Source organism: Apostichopus japonicus, chromosome 23, assembly GCF_037975245.1.
Source record: "Apostichopus japonicus isolate 1M-3 chromosome 23, ASM3797524v1, whole genome shotgun sequence".
NCBI lineage: Eukaryota > Metazoa > Echinodermata > Holothuroidea > Aspidochirotida > Stichopodidae > Apostichopus > Apostichopus japonicus.
In genome coordinates this window covers 12,604,916-12,625,921 of record NC_092583.1, presented here as the reverse complement: position 1 = coordinate 12,625,921, position 21,006 = coordinate 12,604,916, and the positions used below count along the sequence as shown (strand labels likewise).

The 21,006-nt window shown below is 37.7% G+C and overlaps 2 protein-coding genes across 6 annotated transcripts in view; one reads left to right on the top strand and one right to left on the bottom strand.

Moving 5' to 3' along the window:
- The window catches only part of LOC139964989 (thioredoxin domain-containing protein 3 homolog), a 23,815-nt gene extending 21,912 nt beyond the window's left edge, over window positions 1-1,903 (bottom strand). For all 5 annotated transcript variants that reach the window (XM_071967117.1, XM_071967119.1, XM_071967118.1 and 2 more), the window contains exons 1-2: window positions 1,745-1,903; window positions 409-526 (exon numbers count right to left, since the gene is read on the bottom strand). In XM_071967117.1, the coding sequence (XP_071823218.1) occupies window positions 409-499 (91 nt within the window). In that variant the 5' untranslated portion in view covers window positions 500-526; window positions 1,745-1,903. The remainder of the gene's footprint in view (window positions 1-408; window positions 527-1,744) is intronic.
- Window positions 1-21,006, top strand: part of LOC139964991 (uncharacterized) — a 27,259-nt gene extending 6,253 nt beyond the window's left edge. The window contains exons 2-16 of the mRNA XM_071967126.1: window positions 4,661-4,812; window positions 6,640-6,781; window positions 7,801-8,003; window positions 8,749-8,862; window positions 9,409-9,498; window positions 10,107-10,195; window positions 10,957-11,068; window positions 11,691-11,777; window positions 12,152-12,248; window positions 12,944-13,002; window positions 13,671-13,853; window positions 14,379-14,504; window positions 15,189-15,311; window positions 17,992-18,748; window positions 19,164-21,006. Coding sequence (XP_071823227.1) covers window positions 4,669-4,812; window positions 6,640-6,781; window positions 7,801-8,003; window positions 8,749-8,862; window positions 9,409-9,498; window positions 10,107-10,195; window positions 10,957-11,068; window positions 11,691-11,777; window positions 12,152-12,248; window positions 12,944-13,002; window positions 13,671-13,853; window positions 14,379-14,504; window positions 15,189-15,311; window positions 17,992-18,748; window positions 19,164-19,384 — 2,547 coding nt within the window. The 5' untranslated portion in view covers window positions 4,661-4,668 and the 3' untranslated portion in view covers window positions 19,385-21,006. The remainder of the gene's footprint in view (window positions 1-4,660; window positions 4,813-6,639; window positions 6,782-7,800; window positions 8,004-8,748; window positions 8,863-9,408; window positions 9,499-10,106; window positions 10,196-10,956; window positions 11,069-11,690; window positions 11,778-12,151; window positions 12,249-12,943; window positions 13,003-13,670; window positions 13,854-14,378; window positions 14,505-15,188; window positions 15,312-17,991; window positions 18,749-19,163) is intronic.

The following is a 21,006-nucleotide window of genomic DNA, read 5'->3' as shown; positions in this document are numbered from 1 at the left end:
AAAGTTAGGAGACATGCGAAGTTACCTCACCCCAAGATACTTGGCTAAGCACAATAGTGGAAATTTACATACCTACAGGTAGTACTAGTGCGCATATTTTGATTAACAGAACTCATTTGATTTCAGACCTCCTTGTGGCAATTTAAGCCCTCATAGCTCTACTGAGTACCAGGATTGAAAGAATCCACATAGACACTTTCAAGTATCCACATATATACTTTCAAAGATCAAAAATTAAAGAGTTTCCACATAGTTAAGGATTGAAAGTAAATGGCAAGAAGACAAATTTCACTTGTGAGTATATCAACTATATATTCAGTTGCTACTGTAGGAGGCTCTCAGTTAATAGTGGATGGGTTTGAATTGCATAATTCAAATAATGGAACAATTTACAAAAAACATTCTTACCAATAACACCTTCTGTGGTCATAAGATCTTCCCATTGTTCTTGGTTAGTGATCTCTTTCTGCAAAGCAATCTGTTCCTTTTTTCCTGGCATCTTTTATTTTTTAATGTCTCTTCATTTCTGATGATGAAAACAAATTAAAGTGTTTCCACATACTTTAAAGATAAACTTTCAACTTCAAAACCATTCAGTGATATGGGCCAAGGCTAGTGTGTGACTCATTGTTGATTACCACTTGCAATTAGATGTTGATTTCAGCAAAGAGCCAGGACAAAAACACTGATAAACAGATCTCAGTGCACTTGATCTAGCCTAAACTAAAGTAAATGCTATTTGTAGGCCAGCTAGACCTAGTTACTTGCACTGAAAACAAATGCTTCATTTCCAAAACAGTAGCATGGAGACTTCAAAGTTCGGACACCTAAGCCTTAAAACACCCCAAAACTATATCTTCTGGTCTAAATCACCTGAAAATATACTTGATATGGTGGGAGAATTGTGTTATATTACGATACACGGCCAAACTTTCTTTCCTGAAAACTGTTTTCATGTTGTATTCCAAGAAGTTTCTTCATGATTGTGGAACTGGTATTTCTTTGTAGAGTATTGCGAAGTTCGGACACCCAACCTACAGTGTGGCGCTGGTGATAAAATTGGTGGAGCAGTTGCTCTTTCAGTAATTATAACAGACTTCAAGGTTCTCCATCATTTTATTGACAAATATGTAAGTACTTACTTGCACACAGGTCATTTTAGAGAGAAAATAACTGTAGCTTTGTAGTTTTTCGTGAAATTGGCTGTTGCTATAGGTTGTCATGGTGAAAAAGTGTATTACTTAGGGGTGTCCGAACTTCGCAGTGTTCCGAACTTCGCAATACTGACTATACTATGCCTAGACCAAAGCTTAGATTGTTACAGAGAAATATATTTTCTTAAATAGGCCTAGGCCAAGGGTCTAAAGCCAGTTAAAAAATTCTCTCTTCTGGGTACTAGCCAAGTCTTAATTACTGTTCGGCAAGAAAAAAGCCTAATATTACACATGGCTGGGTTTAAAAGACGTGTCAACGTTCTACGTATATGCTTATCTTAACTTAGACCTAGTTAAGATAAGTATGGTCGTTGTAACCGAGCTCAGACTCGTGAGTGTCTAGTCACAGCCACTGTCGCGGAATGAGTAACTTACCCACAAGTGAATGGGGTAGCACATACAGTTCATTATAAGGCATGTTTGCAGTTATAAAGTAGTAGGCTACTGTAGGATAATTTCCGAACAGAAATTATCCTTCTTTAATCATTGACACAACGCCATTGTCGTCCAATATGATTTAAATTACTTACAAAAGCGATGAAGCAGACACCAATCGTGTATTCGCCACCAAATATGATACAATTGTCTTCGCAATGTAGGTACTGAGAAGATAATCAAGAATTGTTCTGTCGGTTGCCAAGAAAGCTTGTCGTCTATAAGAAGGTCAAAGGTTGAACGTTGCTAAGCGTACAGAGATGTATGGATCTTCTACGTCAGCTATTCGATCGGTGTTAACCGTTGCAGCAAGTTCGTAATTCCCTGGCTAATCGATTGGGTTTCGGTTTTTATTTGGTATAGGCTAATTATTCCTTGAAATTATCATATGTTGATTGCCATCGTGGGAATTTTTAATATCGCTTTCGCACAGACAAGAATGAAAAAAAAAAATTCTAGAGTTTTTTCTTTAATGATAGATAACCGGAAAATACAGAACAATACTTCACTTTTTAACATTATAGGAGAAATAGTAAGTTTGGAGACATATTCTTTCCAAAAATAGGCTACCTAAAACTTTAATAAGCGCTTTCCTCCGACACTCAAAGCAGTTCCTTTCAATGGGATCTTATAATTTTATACTCTGCATATCTGTGAATAATGGGTCAGAACCTCAAAGAAAATACTCATTGGAAAATTTTAGCAAATTTATGTTTCTACAGTTCCCAGTTTCCTAACTTGTATTTCGCCCCTCCACCCTCTCTCTCTGTATCTCTTTCTGAAGTTCTATTTCTTTATTGGTTTCATTCTTTACTTCTAGTTTGCGGTTAATAATCTGAAATAATTTTTCTTGAAAGCGGTGGTTAATGTTTGCCTAAACCCCTTTCAATATTTTGTGATGAATTTGGAAAAGAATAAACTAGAGAGCAACCCACGCCGAGTTGCATATCTCATCGCAAACACCCTTCATGAACAATTGGTTATGGAGTTAATAATATAGCATGTTTATTATTTACTGGCACCCTTCATTCATGAATTTGGCACTGAATAAAAGCAATATCTGTTCTATAGTGTCCCTTTAGTTTTGACCTGTCTTCATTGTAACTATGTATTTTGATAAGGGTTGCTCATTTAGTCAAAATTCATCTTTGTAATCACAACAAAATGTCCCTATTATGTTTAATAAGACCCTTGAGATTTCATTTGATGATCTGCGTAGCTCAGTTTCTCATCATGGGACACCGTTCTGCCAAATTTGAAGAACAAATTCGAGCAAGCCGTTTAGGATGACTTATTATGACACAAACTTGCATTAAAAAGATACATTTGACCTTTGAAAAAGTGACTTCGGTTGTCAGGTAACCACACATTTGATAATACTTAAGCGAGGTTTTATACATATGAAGGTTGTAATTCAATAGTTGAATGTTTGCCCTTGGTATTATATAGCCAAAAACTCCCCTTTCGCTTAGTTTGAACTTTATCATGTGTTCTGTGTTAGCTCAGTGGTTAACGCCGGTTGCCTTTCAATCATAAGGTCCCCAGTCCGAGTCACTCCAAGCTTAGATTAATGTATGTCGTCCAGTTACAGAGTTGTTGACAGTTGACAATTCATAATCATGGACGTTAAATATGAATCTATAGGAGACTGACTTCGGTCAGCTTGCGGCTTTGATAAGTCAATGAGGCTTCTCCGCGAGTTCCTGCTTGCAGGAGGATCTAAAATACAAACATACACACATACACGCATACATGTCTAACCGTATACCCCTGGAGATGTCACAGACACACACGTACCGACAACGTTTTTACCCCTCTCACAGAATTATACATCCACGGTCAACGTACCATATGGGGGGGGGGGGCGCTCGAGACTCCCTAATAAAAAAAATTAATTTTACTATGACAACTGAGATAAACAAAATAACAGTATATATAAGTCAACATAGAGAGACATATGATACTGTATGCATTTTTACTTTGTCTTTGTTAGTGATTGCAGATATAGTTAACACGGCTATGATAACAGGACGGAAGAGTTACTTGTTGACTTTAAAATAGCTCCTGGTTAATTATAATATGTAAAGTGCTGATTTATGTGTTATAGTATTGTCAAGCTATGTCTACTTCCCGATATCTTGCATGGCAGCAAAACGAAGCATTTCCTTAGATACATCAATTAAAGAGATACAGCATGATATCTTCTCAATGTGACAGCAGTTTCTGTTTTGTGATTTCTATATACAGTGCCCACAAACCCTATAGAGTTTATCCATGCTAATTCAAGAAAACAACTACGCGTGCGTAGTTGTTTTCTTTCTGAGTGCGTGTAAAGAAAGTGGATGTACTTCGATGATCGGCAACACGCGCGCGTTGTGACAAGCAGATTTCAGGTTATGTAGAGTGATCCCCCTTCCCTACTCTAGTTTGTAGAGCTATAGCGACGATTCTTTTATTTCTGTGCCATTTTGTGTGTTATTTCCCGGTATGTATCTCTTGTCATGTTTATGCTAAACTAATCAATCAGTCAGGCTGTTCGTGTGGTATATATTAGTGATGTCTTCTTTGGACTCAGTTTTATTTGTTCTATTTTTTCCCCGTTGAGCTGTCTGACTTTAAATATGTTGACATTTGCAGGGCCATAACATAAGGTTTAATACAAACATATAACTATTATTATTCGTTCAGTCTTTGCTTTTCTTTTACAACCTTTCTGTGATTTTGTGTGTTTATTATACACACTGTTGCACGGAATCCAAATCCTTCTTCACCTCCGTCGCAAAATGCTTATTTAACTCCAAGTTTCGTTTCGTTCGTTTATCATATTCATCCGGGTATATAAAGCTAATCCATAGTATATTATTTACAAGGAAACGACATTTTGTATCAAATTACCACAAGATTGTTTAGTTCTTCAAGGCTTCCTGTCATCAAGTATCACTCTTTGCTGCAGTGCAGCGATTATAGTAAACATGCAAATTGATTTTGACGTTTCGTATATATCTATGTAGATATCGCTATGCAGCTCGTTATTCTGGAAGAGGAAACTTGGTCTGATAGAGTTTGTTGGATTAAAGACGTCAACTTAAAAGACGGTGCTCTTCCCACGATATCAGGACAATCAGCCAATATCATAGGCTTAGAACCAGCCGTTTGGGCAAAGGTGAGTATTTAGGCTTAACATATACAGGCCTAGACATTTCTTGATGTCGATGCTTTTGTATAGATAAAGCGTAACAGAAAGAACACGAATATGGCGCTACGTAAAACTCTGATACCGATAACCAATGTGTAGGAGACAAAATCATATCATATTTCGTGGTTTTCTTGGCGAAGACATATACGCCCACACCTACACACACACACACACACACACAATAGTGATTCTGTGTTACTGGTGAGGAGCTAATTAATGAGGCTGTGTACTAATGAACTACGTACTGTAATGTTGGACAGCTACTGTGATTTGCTGAGCCTGCAATGTTTCAGAGATAATAATCTTCAACAATAAAGTGGTATTCAAATGTACACCAAGGGCAGGCGGTTGACTAACTAATATGTGTGGTAACTAACTATGTTACTTTATCATTATATTTCTGCATTTTACTCGCTTCCCCTTTTGTTACGTCACTACTTGTGCTGTCGGAGATCGAAAAAGTGATTTACTTTAACATCAAATTCTTTTTCACTGATGCATTCTGATCATTTCTTCTGAACTTGCCATGTGGGGGTCTTGTGGGTTGCGGTTCGGTGTTCATCGGAAGCCCTGGGTCATGGGCTTCCATGTTTGCGCGCCGCCGATAACATAACCTATACACAAAGTAACGTGCTGAAATATGACGTTGTCGGGTTATCAAATTTAAACGTATCTAGTAGTATAATTTGACTATCCCAATCCTCAAGTGGAAAGAAAAATTCTCCATGAATCAGTGTTTCAAATATAACAATACCCAAGCTTGCCTCGCTCCCATTTGTGGGATTTCTATTTGCCCCGATTTAGTTTATACCCTTCTTCCAGCATTCATTGCAATGATTTTCTGTGTCATGTGAACCATAAATGTTGTTATACAACCTATTTTATGTAAGCATTTCCACGACACATCATAAGTATAACAATTTTGATGTTCATGAACTAGTTATATCTCGAAAACCACGACCCCTCCAACGCCCCCCCCCCCATCCAAGTTATAAATTATGTCTGACTCATGTTTCATGAATGCGGGAGAATGAGGCGAAGTGGATGGGGACGAAGGGGGAACATGTCAGTGTTTAGTTATCCTTCGCATTATAATATCATTTGTGGCATTACTTCTCTTTTGTAACCAGCAGCTCCGATACGACTTTTTAACTTTGAAATTTAGAACAAAGTCTCTCTTTTATTATTATAATTTTTTTGTCGTTGTTGTTGTTGTCTCAGAAGTCTCCGTATTATTTTCGGAGCCATACATGGTCCCGCCATCCAAGGCTTCTTCTCGGTTTTGTCAAGACACAGATTCGTTGTAATATAGGCCTAATATGAGAAATACCCTTATCATGTGATGAGCCCATGTTATAGCAGTGAGTTCCTTAACCGTCTAAATGTATATGGGGTTTTCCCTGCAATTTCCACAACCAGATTGCACTTCTAAGCCAAGTGGTTTTGAAAGGTACTGTATGTTAGTCACGGTTGATCCTAACGTTCACCCAGTTGGGACAATTTTTTCTAAACTGTAGTGTCATGTCCCACTTCAGAGCACTCGTATTGTCAGTACGAGCAGTATGAATATCATGTTTCTATCAGATCAAGGTTAGGAACTGTTTGTACTTTCAATATAGTCATGATATTGAAAACAGTTTAGATAGGTATTATCATTAGGAAATTGTCCCAAATGGCTGTAACGTTTACATTGACGTGCATATTCATTTCATGTATACTATACACGATGTCGAATGTTGTGACATGAATATAAGCAAATGTGATATTTCGATATCAATCTCTTTTATTTCAAAGGTTAAAGTACTGAACTTGGTTGTTATCAACCTCACTCAGAAGGTTCTACATTGGTGTACATGTCGTCCTCAAGATTGTATCCAAAGAAGAAGTTACTATGGCAACGACGGAATAAAGCAACGTTGTAATCATACGCACAGTGGTATGTCGTATATCTGGTTAAGTTATACATATCATTAAGTTAACCTTAACCGCTCGACACCCTCGAAACATGAACGGTGTTCATGATGTTTACCCATACTTGACCTGACGAGAATCGGGGGGGGGGGGGTGGTGGCGGGGGTGGGTGCGTAACAACCCCGGGATCCGGGGTCAGTTAGGGGCCCGGGCAAAATGAAGAAAATAAAGAAGTCAATTTGTAGTGTGTTATCATTTTTATAGTAAAGTAAGGATATAATGGAAAGTGCAAGTGGGACCAAGTGACGTCATTGTCCCTGGGAGTCTGATCTGGCTCTAGGCGCCTCTGTGTATACTCTTGAACATTTGTCTCACCCCACAACGCCACGTGGTCGTCTATAAGTCGTTGACTACCTGACAATGACAATATAATTTTGAAAACATACATGTTATCTAAAGAGTCACATCTAAAATGGTTGCGGGACAGACGCTGAGTGGGCATGGTGATGGGATGGGATGGGTCTTTGTCTAAGGCAATTGGTTCAGTGGGGGGGGGGGGGTGGGGTGTGGTCAATGGATGGCAGTTTCAGGGACGCTCATGACTGGGGCTACGAAATGAAGAGAACAAAACAAAACAGGACATCCGAGACACCGTGACATGTTTTGCCTATCTTAGACAACTAATTTGTAAATCAACAAATCAATCCATAACGGGGGTACCGCCCTCACCCCCACCCCACCCCGATAGATGGAAGTATAATACACATCACTATACAGTCTGTTAGTATCCAAGTAAGCCTGTGGGCTCATAATATCACGATATGTTTTTTTGAAGGGGCAACAAGAATATATGCTTTATCACTTACACTAAAGTATATGCTTCAACACTTACATTTAAGTGAGTGTTATTCTTCTTCCTTTTTGTAAATATAATAAAGATACTAATGAAAATAATGATAAAATCAATAATGTATAAAGATGAGATACCGGAGACATTTATGATAGTGTATAGTAAGTCACGTGCTCAGTTTATTCCTTTCTCAGTTCAATTAGATAGTGAAGAAATGGTGCGTCAATGTGACTTTGAAGATCTTCTGAAAATTACCAGGCAGGCTTTACAGTATCCATCTGATCCGCCGAAACTGTTGTGGGAAATGTTTCGTCTTCTCCATCTGCATATCCTGCCTCTCATCTACTTTACCAAAGATGAAGATGAAGCAGAGGTCGATCGAGCGTTAGAAAACCAGGTTTGTAGTAGTGACCACTGCCCCACCTCCCCTCTCTTCACTCCCCTTCCATCACATCACCTCCCCTCCCTTCCCCTCCCCTCCCCTCCCCTCCCCTCCCATCCCATACCCTCCTTTTCTACTTCGCACCCCTTCCCCTTCCATGTTCGTCCCTCTCTTTTTGTCTTTCTTTTGACTAAGATGGTCAGAGAGAAGTATTTGGTTGAAGCCAAGGGCCCAAAGAACCAACCAAGCTCTAATCATATCTAGATTTTGAAAGATGTAGCAGGGTAGAAAAGGTAAGCTGTTCTAGTCTAAGCCATAAAAGGACGCATACCCTGTAAAGTACAATATTAGGGGCGGACTCCTTTCTTTAGGGGGAATGTGGAGGACGGACGGACTGGATGGAAATGCTTTCTTGGGTCGGATTGAACCCTTGGGACGCCTTTTGAGAACTCCTGCTATATAGTGTTATAAACTGTCGTCATATATACGGCACGACAAGTTGTGTGTAATGTTGACCTGTGTGTATAAAGATCTGTCAGTTCATAATGTGTAATTGTATATTCTTTGGCATATAATGTTGTTATATCACTATGGGGATATTGTCCACATAGATAAATACGTTTGGTTGACCGTGGCATGAACTGTTCACATGTTTTGTGTCGAGTGAAAGCAACGTGGTATCGATCACGCTCTTTAAGTCTGTATTTTCTGTACTATTTAGTTTCATTATTTCTTTCTTTGTTTTATTTGTAAAATATAGAACAAGGTTCTCAGAGAGATTGAAAAACTGCTCGACGAAAAAAGTGAAGAGAGAAGATTGTTACAGAAAGAGCTTTGCTCAAAAAGACAGATTATTTGCAAAATGTTGGAAGAGGTAAATATATGTAGATTAATAATAATATAATAACCATTCCTATGTCCACTGAATCTGCTATCCTTTGGAAGGGACTTCCGATTATTCCTGTTTAGAATATTTGTATAAGAATTAAAAGAAAAAGAAGATTACAAATACTCTTTTAGCTACAAAATTATGTTTTTACAAACACTATTTTATGGTTGCAATTTCGCGCATGCGTGTCTCTGTAGTTTATGGTCACGTGATACAAATTCAACCCGTATCGCATCAAAACGCACATTATGTGGCGTACTCAGTACATGTATAGTTTTGGAAAGGATAGGAGAGGATTTATTCATGTTTCTCCTTTTCTGTGAACGACTTGCTGGGCAAGAGTTTAGTCCCTTCCCATATTATGTACGCCTATAGTTAATGGATTAATAGTAACCTGATTCTATTGATTAGATTTTCTTGTTGCCCTGGTAACTACGTCTTCCACTTTGCGCATGTGCAGTTACTAACATTAAACGGCTTGAAAAAGTCTATTTTAGCGAACAATTATCTTCTCCTTACCTCAATTCGCAGGACGGCTTCAATCTTGGAGACTATTGCAATGAATTCATTACCATTTTAGAGGGCGGTCTGAGTGAAGATTTAAAGTCTGCTTTCACAGAGGTAAGAAAGGCTATAGACAATAACCGCGACCGTCCAAACATTTTGTCAATCAAATGTTGTGTTTTCCATTTGTTGTTGTTGCTGTTGTTGTTTTAATGGTTATTGTTAATGTAACGTTCACTACCACAAAATTGCTTCGAACACAAAATATTGGTAATTTATTTACATTAATAATTGCCACAAACATTGAATACCTCAAAATCACCGAAACTTATTTTGGAAGCAATTTAAGACACTTTTTTTTTAAATCTAGTTGGTAGACTGGTAAATACCAGGTGATTTAAACGATTGTTGGGAAGAAGGATTGCGTCATATGGTTCAAGAAAACGATAATGCACTATTCCATCGTAAATGCACAAATGAATTTTATAATGTGTAGGCTACTATGAACCTGGTCTTCAACATGTTAGTAAAGAGTATTATCAGGTGCTTTAAGACATGATTTTGTTTATAACAAATGTTGTTGTTCTGCATAATCTTTAGCCACGTTCGTGGCTCCTTTAGATCGTATTTAAAATAGTTACGTATCTTTGCCTTTAATAAGGCTGTTTCTGGTTTAATTGCACAAATATATACAAATATATAGAATGGAATGTTCTTTTTCACAGATTGATAGATTTTGCAGTGAAATTGAGGAACTGAATCAGATGGAGATGAGATCTAAAGGAAAGACACATTTCGATGAGACTTTGGAGAGGTAAACTCTTCATTTACAGACCGGATGTACCAATAGAAACTTTAAAGGGAAGGGTTAGTGAGGTGGTAGTGGGGTAGTCGGGGCGGGTAAGGATAGGTGTGTCTCTCGGGTACCGTCAATGTAAATGTATGCTGTATCGCTTTCGATTGGATTTTATATTACGTAGTAGCATTTACCTAATTTGAATATAGGCTTATTCCGGAAATGTCACACTTAGCGCTGTGGTGCGGCATGGGGGAGGAAGAGGGGTCAGGGGTCGGGGAAGCTGTCCCAGGCTTCCTCCCCTCCCCCCCCAAAAAACAGTTAATAAGCCCTGCGTATCTTTTTTTTTTTAATTGGAGTACAAAGCACATTTAGTCACCGAGTAAAATTCATTAGTGTACCCGGAAAAAATTGCCAGAATAGGCATATATTAACACGGTATAACTTGACTTTGGAAGAACTCATAAACTCGTACCAATATTCTCTAAAATGTTGTCATATACCATGCAGTACACCGACGTTTAACTCCTCGGTGACAAGCTATGTTTCATCTTTTCATCAACTTAGCCGACAGCTGTCTCTCTTTGGTACCATATCCTCCCACCCCTCTTCCCCTTCCCCTCCTCCTTTCCTCCCCTCCCTCCCCCCTCATTACCCACTCTCCTACCCTTCCACTCATGCTTCAACTCTATAGAGCTGAGTTCTCAAAGAATATTTCAGGCCTTCCTTTTTCAACTTGGCTAAACATTTTCTTCGTTATTAAATTGTTTCCATGTTAGAATAAAGAAGGAGAGAGATGAGCACATGGTCTACCTATCAACAGTCCTGATAGTCAGAGAGGAAATTGAGAATTTTTGCCGAGAGACTCCTGCCACATTTCATATAAAAGAGGTAAACAAAGTTACACTCTTTCCCCCCTCAACTATAACATTCTATCAAAATAATAATGACAAAAGAAAAAAATGATAAAGAAAAGATGTTGATACGTTGGACCCTTAGTCTTCATATCTTAATAAAATGTATAAAGTATTTTGGTTTTGATTTTGATTTGATTTTGATTAAATGTTGCCGTTTTTCATTTTAATAATTTGCACAATTTCACAAACGGTTGTATATTCATTTTCGGCATCTGGAGGAAAAACGATCACTTTCGCTACATTGCCAATATGTCTAATTGATAATCGATCCACGATATGATTTTTTTCGTCAAATGTAACAAACGCTATGTATTGTGAATTGGAACAATATAACGTTACTATAGCTTTTTCCTAACTAAAAGCCAAATATAAAGACAATGTTTGATCGTTTTGCTTGTTGGTCCCACAGTCTCGGCAAAACTACCTGATTGGTTTGGAAGGCTTAACAAAAGTTGCACACTTGTCCACCGTGCCAAGCCCCCCCCCCCCCACCCACCCACAGTACCATCCCACCCGCATTACTCCATATGGCCTTGTTACATTCCTGTTATGTGCCAAGGTTTTCACAATTTCTTTTGTTCTCTATCTTAATTAAGATATCAGATGTTCAGAGAGAATACATGGAGGAGGCCGAGAAATGGAAACTATTGAGTAATGTTGCAGAAAAGCTGTTTTGGACAAAGGTTTGTTTACACACACACACACACACATATATATATATGTATATATATATATATATATATATATATATATATATATATATATATATATATATATATATATATATATATATATATATATATATATATATCTGAGACGTCGAGAGCAATTTTGGGTCCCACGGGACAATTTAGTCAACTGGCATTTTAGGGGAAACAGGAGAACAAATATTTTTCATCTCATATTTCTCCGTACATCCTATTCGACCAACCCTCGCGGTGAGGCCCCCCCCCCCCCTCGATACTCTCTCTTGCAGTCGTGTATCAAATTTTCTTAAAGCATGAATAAACTATGACCATTTTTAAAATAAAATAAAATTACATTCTTGTTGAGACAGATACATGCTGTGAGCATCCGGGAGGCTTTGAGTTTTCAACAACTGGAAATGAGGTTCAGTAGCGGTAGCCCAAGGACGACCAAATTCTCGATAAAAGGCAAGATTATAAATGTTATTCTTAAATGATTCAGAAAGACAAATACAATTCTGACAATGTGGTGAGCGGGATTGATTGATCCCCATACATATGAAAAGAATCCATCCACTCACTATTATTTAAATCTCAACATATTGGTTCACTCTGTCGATCTTTGTTCTTATCCAATTCAATTTTATTCGAAACCTTCCATTGTACTAATAATACTACTACTACTAATAATCATAAATATTATATAAATATTAATAATAATAATAATAATAATAATAATCAGTCGATCAGTTAGTTAGTTTTTTTTAATAAAAATTGATAATGATAATGATAAATAATAGTGATAATGATAATAATCAGTCGGGTTTTTCTACATTGCTTCCATTGCTTTGAAACCGTAGCCTTATTTCTGTCCTTGAGATCAAAAGTGTTCTCGATTTTGAACTTCAGATTTCCTTATAAGGCAATGACGAGTAGTAACAACTAATTTAGGTATTTCAATGATTTCAATGATTTCAATATTTTCAATATTTTCAATATTTTCAATATTTTCAACATTTTCAATATTTTTAATATTTTCAATATTTTCAATACTTTCAATATTTTCAATATTTTCAATATTTTACACTGCAAGGTGCCAGTGTGATATAATGCGATATGTCCATATATACGTGTTTGGTAAATTTTCAATCTTGTGCTTGCAGTCATGAGTCGTGACTCCTTACCAACGGAATGGCAGACGATGGACGAACAAGTAACCAAGGTAACATATATTTGTATATATTCGATGAATATTCATTACATTATTTAATCTTTTGTTTTTTTCCCTGTTTGGATGTTTTCCATGTTTTCATTTCATGTTAAGATACATGTTAAAAGAAATGGTTAAAGTCACAATATCATAATCTGCATTTTGTTTCGAGCTTTTAAACTTTCTAATACTTAAAGAATATGTTGGTTTATTTCTTATAAGATATTAAAAAAGAATATTTTCGCAGAATTATATTGTAGTTGTACTCCTCTGCTACGATTCATTATATCGGGAGCCTATAATATGAATCACGACTAGGTTATTATTACTTATGACGTCAGACCCTCATTTATAAATTTGTATGATATATCTCGAACATATTCTTGCCATATACCTTTCAGAAACGCAATGTGTTTTTAATTTCATGGTGTTAGATGTCATATCAGATTGGTTCTTTCTTTGCCTGTTGATGTTTGTTGATGTTGATGTTGCCTGTTGATTTGCCTGTTGATATACTTTGCCTGTTTCTTTCTTTGCCTGTTGATGTGTTTCCCTGTTTTAAGCTCAGTTTACTTTCTATCTCTCTCCCCTTTTCTATTAATAAAGATTACATCATGCTTAAATTTTGTATTAAGTATTTTAGTTTCATGAGTTGTGTGCGTGTGCTTTGTTCGTTGCAGGCCCTTGAGAGGAATGATGTCATCATTGCAATCCACCAATCAGGAAAGGCCTCCATTATGAAGCTCTGTCTTTCGCCAACCACCAACGGTCAACCACCTTGTGAAAACAAGGAAAAGAAGAGGTTACATCGGAAAGGAGGAATTAGAAGAAAGGATAGTATCAATAAATTAGACTCTTTCAAGGTAAAAAAAAAGTTTTAACTTTTCAAAAAATTATTCAATATTTTTGGCATATGCGGCAACTTACAAAAGTTCTCAATTATTCGCTAGCTTAGTTCAATTTGACATTTTTGCAGAAAATTCAGTAAAATTCTAAGGTTTGACGGTTGAACAGGCCTACTACTAATAGGCCGAAAATATATATCATTTTTTGGCTTTATTTTATGCCAAATTACTTGTCTCACTTATACAATGTTCTATGATCTTGACATGTCCCGCCTTTCTTGGAATAATTCACTATATTTTCAGTAATATTACACTGCTATACACAACCTCATTTTACGGGATTACGGAGATCCCCCCCCCCCTCCCTCTTCCTTTCCTCTCCGACCTCTGTCATGTTCGAACTTGTCCTGCAAACCGAGAGCAATTTGTTGGACGAAAATCGGCTAAAAAATGTTTTCTCAAATTTTCTTGTTCCCAACCTGGACTGCTACGTCTATATATATGATTACTATAGTCTTATTTTGGTCGTTTTCTTTCTCGAAGCAAACAAGTTGCTACGAACAGAGGGTCACTATGTTTTGTTCGTCTTTTATGATGACGTCACCGTCCGATATGTTTGGCGCCCTGGTAACGAAAGTTATGACAGAAGTCAAGAACCTATTTGAAAAGGTAAAATATTTTCGATTCTTTGTGTTTCAGTTTCGTTGGGGTATATATGATTTCGACTATTCATATTTATGGCTGTAAAAATTTCATTATCGTTCTGTCAGCCTGCGCGTCTGTATTGCTGTTTATGATTGCCGCATTCAGCTATGTCCAGATGATGCATATTTAACGCAGCCAGCATTTACATATATCTAGTCATCGGATTCGTAGTCTGAATCAAGTATCACCTCTGACCTAATTTGCATAATTTTCAAACATACTAATGACTTATTACAGATCTGCGGTGCTTATGTAAGTGTCCTTCATTATATACACTGGTATGACGTAATGTGTGTCGGAGGGTTGCAACCCAGTGACCCGGAGTCAATTAGGGAGAAGGGGGAGGTATTGAATAAAGAATATATTCTCATATTCATAAAAGAAAAGAAGTTTCAAAAAGGGGGCGCTAGTGACAACTATCCCTAGCGCTCGACCTTGCTCCCGACGCCTCTGTATGAATATCTGAGTCTGGCAAAGTAACATAGTTTTCTATGAAGTAGGTTTACTATATATACGAACGCAACGTTGAACCGTTATATGAAATCTTGTTTGCGATTCAAGAGAAGAATTTGAGGCAAAACATACCATATTCATACCCTTCTGTTTTTGTCAAATGAATATTCATTTTCCTTATGTATATTCATACAGGTGATACAAGCCTTTCTAAATGACACCAACTTCAAATGTAATAATGGTCAACGACTCTGGATATGCTATGAAAAATTCGTTTTCCCGGATTTATTATTTCATTATATTATTCCAATTTATCAGGTGAGAAATGAAAATAATAACAATAATGTCAAATATTAAGTCCAATTAATCATTGCAATATTACTTGTAAGCAATTCCTTTTAAAACTATGGCAGTTTTCTAGCCAAAGTTATCTTGTTCTTATCGGTATAAAATGTGTAATTAAAAATTTTCATAGTACTTTCCATGAAAAGACGAAAATTGTAGTAACACTCAATAAATGATTGAGTTAATAAGAGTACAGGGCAAACTTTTTCGGGGTTGCTATAGCTGTCTCGTATGTTGCTATGGTAACGAATTTTGCAACCACAAACATTCTGTTGTGCAGACAATGTGATATTTATAGGGTATATGAAACCAGTGGCGTGGACCAGCGACGTAGCCAGGGATTTGAAAGGGGGGGAGCACTTTTTGCGACTGATATGGATTTTCAAAATTGTAGGCACGACTATCTGAGCGGAGCGCCACCATCGGTTGGCGCGGAGCGTACAAGAAAATTTTTGGTTTTACAAACCCCCCCAGATGGCCGGAAACGGCCCTTCCCGAGTGTTCATTCTGGTTCCATGGCCTCTTGCTAACTTGAGACACCTCATTCAATATCACTTTTTAACCAAAAAAAAAACAAACGAGTTAAAATAGTACGTAATTCAATACTACATAATGTTCGGTATTTAAAATTAGCAAAGTACATGTACAGAGTAGTCTTACTTTTCAACTGCTGATACTTGTAGATACATATATAGATAGGCCAGAAATGTCTTTGATACAACTATAGCCAGTAATTGTCTTTGATACAACTGTAAATGTTTAAGTTAGCCTAATATTAGAGAAGGCGAGAGCTATCCGACGATTGCCATCTGATGCAAATTTCTCAACTGTTTTCTCAACTGAAATATTATCTGCGTAAACGGGTTCTTAACTAGATGTTAAAAAAACTGACAAGATCGAATTCTAGACTTTTTCGGCGGGTAGAGTGTTGAATGAAACGGCACGCGATAGAAATGACAGCCTAAATTAGAAGACTAGGTCACCTAATTTAGCCATATTCTTGCTACGTTCATTTCAATAGTTATTCCTGTCTGGACTCTTAAACTCGTCCAGCAAGCTTATGGATTTGAAATATGGGTGTTTTTAAAAAAGATAACTTGGCCAAAAAAAGTGTGTAGGCCCGGGCCTACAGTGCTACATACTGGCTACGCCCCTGATCACGGATATCATATTATCAGCAGATTTTGTTTCCTGTTTGAATTCTTTTACATGTTCTTTACATAATATATCAGAAAGACAAACATAGTGCTCTTTTACAATTTTTCCAGTAGGATGATTCTTGTTTATTGTCCAATGTCTGGACTTTAATACATTTGACGAACTTAACTGATGGACAATATAAACTTTCATATTTTGTAATATAGCCAGATATGCAGTGGCCTAAAAACAAATATCGTTATCGTTAACAGTGTAATATCACGTACGATTGCTATAGCTTAGCTTCATAACATGCTGTTCGTGCACAACTTAGGACGAATCATAGAAAGGATGAGAACGAACGTTGTCGACGTTGTTGTGCATACGGTTCTTGACATTCCATAGTGCGGTTAAGTAGGCAATATGTATTTTATTACGCAGTGGCCAACTGTAGGCTTGTAATAGGCTATAGGCTAAATTTAGCTAATTGCATCTGCCAAACTAAGTTAGTAGTTGAATCAGTAGGCGTGAATGTTACTACGATTATAATCGAGTTAACGGAGCTGACGAGTATTCAAGATCAAAAGAGCACTGACAAAATACCATGCTAAGAAAACAACAGTTTAAAAAAAAAAATCGACACTGAAAGGGGGGGAGCAGTCGCTCCCCCTGCTCCCCCCTGGCTACGTCCCTGGCGTGGACAGGGTTTCAAAGGTTGGGATCATGGGGGTGCAAATTTTATTACTTCTCCCTCAGAACTAGGTAGGGGCTGAACCTATATATGGAAGGTCCATATGTGAAGCAAGGATTACGGTATATAATGCAGGGGTGGCCCTGGGGTTGTTGAAGTCGACTTCGATATGGGGTGGGGAGGGGGGGGGGCGTCTCAGGCTCCTCCTGAGATGAAAGGAAGTAATTTAAAAGTTAAAAAAGCGGGTGAATTCAGAGGTATATTTAGACTATAATTTAGGTCCACAATTAGCTCTTAAGGGGAATGCACCCCTAGGAGTGTCTAGTTCCTCCCCGACTGAATGTTACCCCCCCCCCCCTCCTCGACTTTATCATTTTGCCAAGACTGACGATGGAAGGGAGGGGGTGTGTTGAGATTCAACTTGTAAATATGCAGAGAAAAGCCGAGGAAAGGAAACATAAACATAAATGCACCTTACCCGGACCTCTCGGACCTCTTGTAAGCCTTTTCATAAAAATATAAGCCAAACATAGCGAGCAAGTTACTTTGGCTGCTATGGAAAACAGACAGTGTTTTCATTGCAACCATTACAGCGATTCTAGTAAATGATGGGTTATCGTGGTGGTGAGGTGGGGGGGGGGAGGGTTCTTGTGGTAATTTATTGCTTGCGAAGAAGCATCCAAGCATACATGCTTCTTTAAAGTTAGCGACCGGATACCAAGATTTCAATTTTTTGAATTCTCTTAAATTAAATCCTTAAAATGAGATCATTAGAAATGATTAATTTACCTTTTTGTCTTCGCCCCTATTTCTTTCGAAAACTAGAGAGCGCATCAAATCGATCTTACTAAGCTCCAGTCAGTACTCGGCACTGTGACTCTTAAAAGACTTGGCCTTGAAGATGAACCGAAGCTTCTTAAGCTCCTAGGTCTTAGCTTCGAAATAAATGAGGACGAAAAGGACCAGAAGAACACCCAAAAAGAACTAAACAACTTAGATCCTAAGGAGAAGGACTGCAGCTCGCCTCAGTCGGTGGATAATGACCTAAAGGCTACCATTCCTACTCTGTCCAAACTTTTTACGAGACAAAAAGAAAAACTTTTGAGCGCTTCAAAGAGACGACAATGTTTTCATCGGCAGGCAAGTGTTGATATGGTCGAAGATTCGAAACCTCTCAACTTTGTACCTTTCAGAAGCAGTGTAAGCGACGAAGAATCTTGGGACTTTCTCGAGGCTGAGGACGAGTTGGAGGAGTTGGAGGAGGAGAAGGAGAAGGAGGAGGATAACACAAGAGGAAAAAATGGCGATACTGACGATGAGATTACAAGGCAAATTAAGAGGCAGGAATTTGAAATGAAAACAGTGAAGATTAATAATAATAATCACCGTGATGGCGGCAGCCAAGATATGGACGCTATGAAACAGAAAGTCAATGTCATGGAATTCCAAAACAGATTTCGACAAGTTTTCACACATTTCTCTCAAGCATTGACTGAACCAATCCCATATGTCAAATTAGAGAGATTGACGCAGTGTTTATCAAAATTCACTTGTCTCCTTAGTCAACAAGCTAATCAACAAGGTATGTATACAGGTGCAACATTAAAGGGGAAACAAGCCTATAATCGCTGTTCGTTTTAACTTACATGATAAAAAAAAAAAATAGGTAAGAAAAATCCGTTGCTCCGTTTAGGAGATATTGTGCCAGAGCTGCCATGTTGTCAATTTATACCGCCATAGCGCCACCATAATCCACTTTAAACAAAAATAAAGTTTCAATGTGAATATATAAACAGTGCTGTTACTGAAACTAGTGACATGATGAGGTCATGTTAAGTTGATGACGTCATGATGAGGTCATGTTTTACTTGCAGATTTTAGCCAGAATAAGAAATAAACTTTTACATACAGAAAGAAAATCGTTCAAAATTCAACCATATGTGGCTCAATGATGTGATATTGCAATTGATTTTCTTGTTTTTTTTTTCTCTCCGCAGAGGTTAAATTTTCCATGTCAGCCGATGACCTTCTTTCCTCCGTTATTCTACTGCTAGCTTACGGCCATCCGGATATTGTATCAGCGATGTACATCCACATTATCTTCCTACGCGATTATATTCCAACATTCATGGAAAACGGAAAGTTCGGTTACACGCTGATATCATTTCTTGGTGGTTACAGCGCACTTCTAGAAATCGCCGAGTCAAACGACAAATAGAGGAATAGCAGTCATCTCCCAAATCAGATTAGCCTGAGCAGAGGTGTAGGAGAATGTATTTCGGATGAAAGAAGGGGGGAGGGGGATACTATTATTGGCCGTGGGTTCAGGGGTCACCGAAGAGGCCTCGTGGGGGGGGGGGGGGTGGGGGTTCACGGAAGCTGCCGCATTTCCGATTACCTCTTGTTCTCTGCTATAGAAATTTTGAAGCGCAAAAACACATTTCAGAAAGAGTTTTTACACTGGTATTTCTTTGGAATGTAATTCTTCTTCTTGTTCTTCTTCTTAAGTGATGGGTAAGGAGAGGAAGAATATCTCTTACTCTTCGGCTTTCCTGAGCACTGATAGTGCCAAAAGACGGAGCGAAAACGGTCAAATGGGGAATGCTAAAAGGGCTTTAAACTTTCCGATTCCGTGTTATAGTTAAAGTGGGATTAACTTTAATTTGCCACCAATGAAATCAGCCAGGCCGGGCTAACCTCTTTTCATGATATCTATAATATACTTGAAGCATTTGTATTCGTATATATGTGAAATACTGATAATAAGTCAGCCTAGAGATTACGAAGAAAAAATCGTATATCTTTTGAACCTATAAATAAAAACCCGAAAATATGCCATGTGTTTCAAACCATAGATCTACATGAAACACTTACCTATGTACAACAACTTTTCTCCAGTGTATACAGCTATAGGTCTAGGCTTATAAGCCAGAATATTTATATACAAAATATACTTTGTATATAATATTCTGGGCGATATTTTTATTTTCGTTATGAAGTGAGTAGGGTTATGTATAAGCTGAATTCCAACTCTTTGAAAGAGAAATAGTGTTAATTGACTTTGTTTTTAAACATCGTACACTTTAAGTTCAGTACATTCTCAATGGCGAATAAAATGTATAAAACACTCTTAACGGGTGTCCACGACGGTGGTATATTTAGAAGATTTCTATAAAAAAAAAAGAGAGAGATTTGCTCTGAAATGAGTATTATGTATACGTGGAATATATATGTGGGAAGGCAGGGGCACCAGGAGGGGCATCCCCCCCCCCATTGCAGACTACACTGTGCCCCCACGTATGTGCCATCAAACAAGTTTCAAGTTACATGACACGAATATTGTGTCCCTCCTTAAAGTATTGGTGATCCTCCTTGTAAACGTGTTGATGCCTCTCCAATTCAGGATTTATGTCATGGGCCTCATGGCCACCCGTTCCCTCACCCTCCCCTCATTCCGAGGGGAAAAACACTAGCAGTATCTTGATGTTTTCATTAGATATTAGAGTACTACGTGTAGTAACGGTGGGAAAAACGTCGTGGAAAATGTAGCCTCGATATTAAAAACATCTTGTGGCTAATATATATTCATGTTTTCGCCTGTTACGTCCACATAAGCAAATTCGGTTGTATTTTGATTCACCACTATCAGAGGAATACAGCCTTCCAATGAAGTGGTTTTCGTTGTACGTGTATTGTATATTAACTGTATATTGTGTCTGCAGGCATCTATATGTGTAAATTCGATTTTTCAACTTTTCTTGTTCGACCAAAATGTATTAAAATATTGCCATTTTGACAATAAATATGACGAATAAATATAGTGACCTCAATTTTAGATCA